Source organism: Terrapene carolina, unplaced genomic scaffold (assembly GCF_002925995.2).
Source record: "Terrapene carolina triunguis isolate 2854851 unplaced genomic scaffold, T_m_triunguis-2.0 Scaffold93, whole genome shotgun sequence".
Taxonomy (NCBI): Eukaryota; Metazoa; Chordata; order Testudines; family Emydidae; genus Terrapene; species Terrapene triunguis.
Genome location: NW_020664444.1, coordinates 31,629,621 through 31,638,627, shown reverse-complemented (window position 1 = coordinate 31,638,627; position 9,007 = coordinate 31,629,621). Strand labels below are relative to the sequence as shown.

At 47.0% G+C, this 9,007-nt stretch overlaps 1 protein-coding gene across 3 annotated transcripts in view; it reads left to right on the top strand.

The window, feature by feature from the left end:
• Positions 1–9,007, top strand: part of NPRL3 (NPR3 like, GATOR1 complex subunit) — a 133,780-nt gene that overhangs the window by 39,358 nt on the left and 85,415 nt on the right. For all 3 annotated transcript variants that reach the window (XM_029911297.1, XM_024197798.3, XM_024197799.3), the window contains 2 exons: positions 6,113–6,250; positions 7,215–7,371. In XM_029911297.1, coding sequence (XP_029767157.1) covers positions 6,113–6,250; positions 7,215–7,371 — 295 coding nt within the window. The remainder of the gene's footprint in view (positions 1–6,112; positions 6,251–7,214; positions 7,372–9,007) is intronic.

Here is a 9,007-nt window from a genome sequence, read left to right as displayed (position 1 = left end):
CCTGTTACTGTTTCTCCCTCTTCACTAAGCAGTGGGCCTACCCTGTCACCTTGCAGCACACTGACTAGTCATCTAGACAAGCTTATACCCAAGAGACTACTTATACACAAACTGGTCTCCATGGCTCAGTAGAAGAGGCTACTACAAGGTCAATAGAATTATGACATCACCACATCAATAAGGCCAATGTACTAACACAGTAACAGCCATACTGCATAGCAATGTTTGGTACAAAAGCCATAAATAACAGATAACAAGTAGTGTACATGCAAAGAGGGGTACGTCTTATTCAAGGCTCCAAATGGCTACTGCTTTGTATTTCAAAGAGAAGGCTACCAACACAAGCCTATAATCCCCTTCCTAGGGTACATTTTGAATAGCATCTAATAAACATGTCTATAGGACACTCTACGTATAGATGAAGTGCTGTAAAAAGGTGAGTAGATATAATTATCTGTATCTTGCATATGGAGAAATAGAGATGCAGAAGTTAAGGCCAAAATTTTCATAAGTATCTATCAATTTTGGATGCCCAGTTTGGGACATCTCAGACCTGATTTTCCACAAGTGCTGAGTGCCTGTGTTGAATTTAATTGGAACTGTGGTGCTCATCACCTCTGAAAATCATGTTCAAGGCGTCACGGTAGGCAACCAAAATTAGTGGACACTTACCGTATATAAACTATTACTCACTCTTTTTAATGTAGATAACTGAATAAATCGAATTTTGGATTCAGATGTTCTTACTTAGCCTTGGTTGACCTAATTATGTCAGTGTACACACTACAGCCTTTCTCCCACTGATGTAAGTGCCCTGCTACACCAACATCATAATTACACCTCCACAAGAGTTGTAGGGCTTATGTCGGTGTTAGGGTGACAGTGTCCTTGTAAACATTGCAGGTTACTTACATCTGCTGTTTGCTGTCATTTTTGTCAATTTCACAGCTTATGTCGACTGTGAAGTCCCTTCGTGGATCCCACCCCTAATAATTTGTTCTGTGCAGTCCATTTTTATTTTCATGTTTCCTTTGAGCATTGTAAATAGTGTGAGTGAATGTTATATCCAGAATACCTTTTGACTGTGCTGTATTTTAAGAGTTCACTCTTGATGGCATGTTACCAAATGTATGTCAATTATAAGTGAATCTGCTGGGTCTTCCTTAGCCAGGATAAACAAGTGTGTTTTAAATTTCATCCTTTAAGTCCAAGAAAAACCAGTTTGTTTGCAGTACTGTGGTGTAACTTTGGATGCCCTTTAAAGGCTTCTGGCTGCTGACTGGATGTGGGATTGAGGAATGTGGGAGAGTGGCTTCCAACTCTCAGTAGCTTCAATATCAAATTTGCTCAATTTACAAGTAATGGATTTTCTAACAACCAGGACTTCAAGTTCAGCCTGGGATCTGAGAGTAAAGCTGTGGTATTTCTGCAGCTCAAATCATTACCAGTAATAATGATTCTGGGGTGAGATCTTAGCTAACGAGTTTGATGGTGCACAACACAACAGAATCCTGTTCTGCTCCACTACTGCTGTGTTATGGGGTGGCACTCTAGCTAAACCTGCGACATAGCTTCAGTTTAAAGCTGACATTTCAGACTTATGCAAACACTACATACAGTCAGATAAATTTGAAAATTGTTATGCAAATTCATGGCTTGGGGTGGAATATTTGGTAATTTAGGCTATTGTTTACACAGCAATGTAAGCCTAGGGTTAGTGGGACTTGTTAGCTGACCTGTGTCAGGGAACCCTGGGCTTGAGTGTCTACATTGCATTTTAACCCTAGGTTAAGAATTTTCTGACCCATGCTCAAACCTTGGGTTCTGGTGTCCACACTGCAGTGCACAGACCCGCATCAAAGTAAAGGTATCCTGAAGTGTCTAGCGCCCCCCCACCTCCACCCTATGTCGACACTCTAGCCTTAGGAACATTGTGCACTGTGGGGAAACTCTTCTGCCCACCCTGTTTCCTAACGGTGGTGGTGCTATTGATGGGACTCATGTGCCCATAAGGAGCATGTAAGCACATACGCCTCATAATTAGCTCCTTTGGTGGCTGTCTCAGAAGAATGACTGCAATTTGAGAAGGCTTTATACCAGGGATCGGCAACCTTTGGCACACGGACCTCCAGGGAAAGCCCCTGGCGGGCCGGGCCGGGCCGGTTTGTTTACCTGCCGCGTCCGCAGGTTCGGCCGATCACAGCTCCCACTGGCCACGGTTCGCTGCTCCAGGCCAATGGGGGCTGTGGGAAGCCGCGGCCAGCACATCCCTCGGGCCGCGCTGCTTCCCGCAGTCCCCATTGGCCTGAAGTGGCGAACCGCGGCCAGTGGCAGCTGCGATTGTCCGAACCTGCGGAAGCGGCAGGTAAACAAACTGGCCCGGCCCGCTAGGGGCTTTCCCTGACGGGCTGCGTGCCAAAGGTTGCTGATCCCTGCTTTATACTGAACTATCATCTAATCTGAGAATTGGGCTCGCCAGCTCTAGGTTGAGTCACGTTGGTAGGAAAATGCCCATGTGCACCTGTTCAGAGAATAATTAGGAAATTTATTTAAATGAAACTTTGCGATGCTTAATTTTTAAAATGGGATTTTCAATGAAGGTGTTCTTGTTTGTTTTGTTTTATTTTTGTCTGTTTTGAAGTTTGACATAAAATGAAGGCATCAGAGGAAAAACACACACACACCCTCCCAGCCTGGCCACTGCCAAGCAGTGAAGTGCACCCCAGGGCTTTGGGTGCAGTGTGTTTTTGTAATGCTTTTTGCACAGAGATAAAGGGAAATTCTGGGGCCGTTTCTATGTTAAACTTTTATTACTGGACTTGCTTCTGCTGAGAACTAGTGTCTGGCACAAAGAAAAAGCACAGCTCCAAAAACTACTAACAAAGTTATTGGACTTTGGTTTCTGGCTCTGAGAATTGAGAATTAATGTTCTTGTGTTCCTGTTCGTACACTTATCACTGCAAATCTCTCTGGTACACTTTGATTTTAAATTTTTAAACTTAAAAACTGGGCTCTGAATGTAGTTAGGTAGCTAATTTTAGGCACCCACTTTTGATTAATAGTTGCTCCTGGCAATAGACTTCCCCTTCTGCTCTGCACTAGCACCCTCAGCAGAGCAGCCTGCAAACCACCAGTTCCCACTGGTCAAAAACCTGGCAACTAGACAGCAATCAGGAGATTAGTGTGACCCCTCTTTCACCCTGGTTGGGTAAATTTAAGTTCTTTTTCTGATTTGGTTCTTTTCCACTCTGAAATGTTTTAGAGCAAATGATCAATTCCCAAAGGGGAGCCCTCGATTGGCAGAGGTGGTGCTCCATAGATGCCATTTCCTTTTGGGTTTTCTGGAAGTGAGACTTTGGCAAAGACTTTACAACTTTATTCTTAGTGTTTTGTGGTTTTGAAAATCCAGTGGAAGGGGGACACTGCCTGCCCTTATCCAAGCCTCTTGAGGTTGATTAACTGCCTCTTTCTTGGCATGTGCAGTGCTTAGCTTGGTCAGTTTTAATAACTTTGTTGGTGAGTGTGCTTTGAACACAGCTTGTCAGAGAAATAATTTAAATATAGAACCTTTTTGAAAATATTGTGTAATGTATTTAAAAAACAAACAAACTTAAATGCAATCCAGAGAGAACTGAGGTTTTTTGGGTGACCGCTGTGGTTCTGAATCCAGATAGTTCTACAGCTAGAGACAGTGTTTTAGGGCTCCATGTCCTGAATTGATTTTCAGGTTCTGTTTTAGGAACTGTTTAATGTAAATGATGTCAACTGCTGTGGATGGGACATCAGCTTTTTTTCATGGCCTCAACCAGCACACTCGTGTCACGAGAAATGGCTTTTTGAGCAGACATGTTTTCTAATACAGAGGGTGGGGTGTCTTACCCACGTGTGCTTGTACTTGGGTGGTGGAGGTAGTGAATGCCATAAAGATAAGGAGTAAATATGTCACCGTCTAAAAACAAGAACAAAGATCTGTTTGAGTGAAGTTGGCTGCCCCAAACTCCCTGCTTGCTGTGTGTCCTGCTTTCCGGGGTATTAAATAAAAGATACTTAAAGCTGCTTTCCAGCCAAACTCTGAGATCAAACTTCATTATCATTCCTGAAGTGCATATTCTCTCCACTTCAATCCTGTTCTCTTGGGTAAGCTTAAAAGTTTAGTTTTAGACGCTGTGGTTTCCTAGAATGAAGGAACTATTTAACAACAACTTTCATGATTTCCTGTGACAAGCAGGAGCAGGTCAATGGGAAACAAACCACCTAGGTGGAATCTATGGAATCAGTGTTGTGGTGACATGTTGCTCTGTAATGCCTTATGCGTAGTAGGGGAACTTCCCTCCCTCTGTATCGTGCAGTAAAATTATGATGGAAACATTGGGCCCAATTCATCATTGCCCTGTGTGCCATCCAGTCCCACCATACCTCCCCCGGGAACACCCCCCACAGGGCCTCTGCATCACATTTACAGGAGATCCTCCCTCCCTCCCTCCCTCCCTGGTGCATTGGTGTGGGGTGAGGGCCAGCTGGAGGAGGGAGGGAGTGTGGTTGGGGCACTCTTATGATTCTGTGACCATGCAATAGCCTATAAGAGACCAATTTAAAGCAGGCCTTATGGCAGGGGTGGGCCAACTTTTTGGCCCAAGGGCCACATCTGGGTATGTAAATTGTATGGGGGGCCATGAATGTTCACAAAACTGGGGGTTGGGGTGCAGGAGGGGGTCTGGGCTCCGCCTGGGGGTGCAGGCTCTGGGGTGGGGTCAGAAATGAGGAGTTCAGGGTGCGGGAAGGGGCTCCAGGCTGGGGCAGGGAGGTGGTGTGGGGGGGGGGGGGGGGCGGGGTGGGGGGGGGGGCACTGGGTTGGGGATGGAGGGTTGGGGGTGCAGGAGGGTGCTCCGGGCTGGGACCGAGGGGTTCGGAGGGCAGGAGGGGGATCAGGGCTGGGGCAGGGGGTTGGGGCGTGGGAGAGGGTCAGGGGTGCAGGGTCCAGGCGTCGCTTACCTCAAGCAGCTCCCAGAAGCAGGAGCATGTCCCGCCTCTGTCTCCTATGTGGCAGTGCGGCCAAACGGCTCTTCACGCTGCCCCGTCTGCAGGCACCACCCCTGCAGCTCCCATTGGCCGTGGTTCCTGGCCAATGGGAGCTGCGGCAGCGGTGCTTGGGGTGAGGGCAGCGTGCAGAGCCCCCTGGCTGCCCCTACGTGTAGGAACCAGAGGGGGGACATGCTGCTACTTTCGGGAGCCTTCCGGAGCGGGGCAAGCCCCCAACCCCGCTCCCCGTCTGGAGCACCGGAGCGGGACAAGCCCCGATCCTGCTCCCTGGCGGGAGCTCGAGAACCAGATTAAAACATCTGGAGGGCCAGATGCAGCCCCCGGGCCGTAGTTTGCCCACCCCTGCCTTATGGACTAGGGCAGGGGTGGGCAGCTGGGGAGCAGGGTCTGGGGCTTGCCCCGCTTCAGCGCTCCAGCCGGGGGCACCAGGTCGGGGGCCGCACCACGCGGCTTGGACCCGCTCCAGCCAGGGGCGCCATCGCTTGGCCTCGCTCCAGGGCACAGGCTCTGGGGCCGTACCACGCAGCTCCTGGAAGCAGCTGCATGGCCTCGCTCCGGCACTCTAGCAGGGTCGGGGGCTGCTCCCCACGTAGGAGCCGGAGAAGGGACATGCCACTGCTTCCGGGAGCCGCTTGAGGTAAGCATCACTCGGAGCCTGCACCCCTGAGCCTCTACCCCCGCCCCAATCCTCTACCCCAGCCCTGATCCCCCTCCCGCTCTCCAAACCCCTCGATCCCAGAACCTTCCTGCACCCCAAACTCCTCATCTCCAGCCCCACCCCAGAGCCCACACCCCCAACCAGAGCCCTCACCGCCTCCCGCACCCCAACTCCAATTTTGTGACCATTCATGGCCCGCCATGCAATTTCTATTCCCCGATGTGGCCCTCAGGCCAAAAAGTTTGCCCACCCCTGTACTAGAGTCAAATTGGTCCCTGGCAGCTGCTGAAAGGAGGGAGGTGCAGTTTCTTATCTTGTTCTGGCATCAGCACAGGTGAATCTGGCCCATTGCTTTTACTCGAGAGAGGCAGCAAATGCTGTATTTATTTTTTTATTATTATTATTTTTTTTAAGTCTTTGTACTACAGGGGTGGTGCGATTGCACATCAACAACTGGCTTGAAGTGAGTTTCTGTCTGCCTCATAAAATCCATTATGTTGCAACAAGCTTTATACCTCCTGAAGCGATTGAAAGAAGCCTGAAAGCTATTAGGTAAATATACCCTGTTCTTCAGTGCCCAAATGTTCTTGTGCCTCTCTAACACTAACATTTAACTTCTCTCCCTTTGTTCCGATTGACCCAAACGTTTTACAGCCTTACTGAAAAATGTTACAGAAAATAATGAAGATTGACTTTTTTCGTTGTGCTCCCAGTTCCTGGAAATGGACTGTGTGTCTTTGTGATGTGAAAATTAGAGCCCATTTTGGTTCTCTAAATGGTGATAATAAGCTGAAACCAAGCTCTGCTCCCCAGCCTGTTCTCTTGTGCCTAGACTTTTTTTCCTCAGGTATTTGTGGCACTGTTGTTGACTGAACACACTCAGTGGCAATGCTGAGGTTTTAAAGTAATGCAGCAGCCAGCGTCTGCATTATTTACAATTGGAAGATCTTGTCTTAGAGGTTATTGCAAGATATTCCCCATTCAAAGTGCCATCCTTAAAAGCAAACATTTCATTTTAACCATATTCACGTTGAAGTGATTTCTAGTCCATATCACAGTTCCATGAAGTATCTAAATTCGAAAGGATTGGTATTTCCTGTAGATTGGGGGGGGCGGTCCCATTTTTGTTTCCCGCTGTTCCATGGAGGTTTAGCTGCAAAAGTCACCTGCTGCGTTACTTTCATTTTTAGTGCCCAGTTCTGATCAGCAGTACACAGTGAGGTGTGTGCATTTCATCCCTGCTCCCTTGGGACCACAATCTGTCCACCTGTCTGGCTAGCTTTTAGGCTTTCCAAATGGTGATAGAGGCTTAAGACTGTTTTTGACAGAAGGCAGCTTGTCTTGACATAAACGAGAATGAACTAACTGTGAACATAGTCCTTAGCTATAGCTATCACAGTATCAGATGGTCTATTTTGCCAGTAGCTTGACCACATGCTCCAGCTCTGTGCCATAGTGAGGGGTAGCTGATCCTTCAAGAAAGAAGCAATTACAGATGACCGTGTTCTTTCTACAGGCCTTACCATGCCTTATTACTACTGAATGATGAGAAATCGTTGCTTAATGAGCTCCCATTGGACTGTTCCCCGGCCCTGGTGAGAGTGATTAAAACTACCTCTGCTGTGAAGAATCTGCAGCAGCTGGCTCAGGATGCTGACCTGGCATTACTACAGGTACAAGGAGCCGACAGTTTTAATTGAAGCTGTTTCAATTCACTAGGCATTTTCCTCCTTAGTGTCTGTGGTGTTTTTATAGTATCTTTTATATGTGCATAGAATGCTCGTCTTAGTGCTAGGGAGAGGGTTGGAGAAAGGCATCAGCCCCTCCTGGTGGAGGGAGAAGTTGGTCAGCCCTCGTGCTGTAGCAGATTCAGAATGAACTTTAACTTGGCTCTAGTAATTCAATCCCCTACACTTTCTTACATTGCTCTTTACTTTGTAAGTATACATTTTAAATGTTAGTGCAACCTAACCTTGCCCAGTCACGGAATATCTGTTACTGTTGCACCTGGGTCTGCTAATTCACAGTGCTGGATTTGGGTTTCCTCCTTCCTGAGAGAGCAGAAATGTTACTTGCTGCTTCAACATTGTGTAGCTATTCAACCATCTTTTACATGTTTAATAATAATAATAATAATAATTAATAATGTGCTAACTCCCAAACACCACAATCGGATTGGGTTCCATTGTACAAGGTGCTGTACAAACACACAATAAATCAGTCCTTGCCCCCAAAGATCTGACTGTCTAAAAGTAAAATGGTAAGATGGAACAAATAAGTGGGCTGGGGCTGAGGGGCAGGGAGCAGGGGAGACAGTATAACAGGGTCAGTTCAGCAACACTCAATTCAGTTTAGTGTCTGGACCATGGTTTGGTGGTGGCCTGGGTTTCCACCCTGTGGGAAATGTCAGCTTATTCTTAAGTTGTGCTGCTGGGAGGAGAGAATGTCTTAGCCCTGAAACAGGGGCTGCAACAGTACAAAAATGACAGAGTTTATAAGATAGAAACTGAAAAATGTCTACCTGTCTGAGAGGCTGAATTTCTAATGTGTGTCATGTTTTCCTGCTTATCCAACCTTCAGGGAATCTGGCTTCACAAGAATTGCCAGGCTCAATCAGACCTGTGGTGCATATAGTCCAGTATCCTGTCACTGACAGCAGCCAGACCAGATAGAATCATAGAAATGTCCAACTGGAAGGGACCTGAAGTCCCACCCTCCTGCTGAGGCAGAATATGTAGACCATCCCTGTCTAACCTGCTCCCCTTATTGTGACAGGTTGGATCACAGAAACCCCCTTGGGAACTGCCAACTAATGTGCCAAGACTACTTCTGCCCCTGCTTTCCCTGCCAGATCGGGACTCCAGCACCCTGTCTTGCTGAGACAGACACGCCAGTCTGCTCCAACACAGACCCAGAGTCTGAACCACGTGTCCCAAAGCTGCAGACTTAACTGAAAGCAACTTACAGAAGTGTTCCTATCTTTAACACTCAGATGCCCAATTCCCAATGGGGTCTAAATAAATCCGTTTTACCCTGTATAAAGGTTATACAGGGTAAACTCATAAATTGTTCTCCCTCTATAACACTGATGGAGAGAGAGATGCACAGCTGTTTGCCCCCCCCCCCCAGGTATTAATACATACTCTGGGTTAATTAATAAGTAAAAAGTGATTTTATTAAATACAGAAAGTCGGATTTAAGTGGTTCCAAGTAGTAGCAGACAGAACAAAGTGAATTACCAAGCAAAATAAAATAAAACACTCAAGTCTGAGTGTAGTACAATAATAAAACTGAATACAGATAAAATCT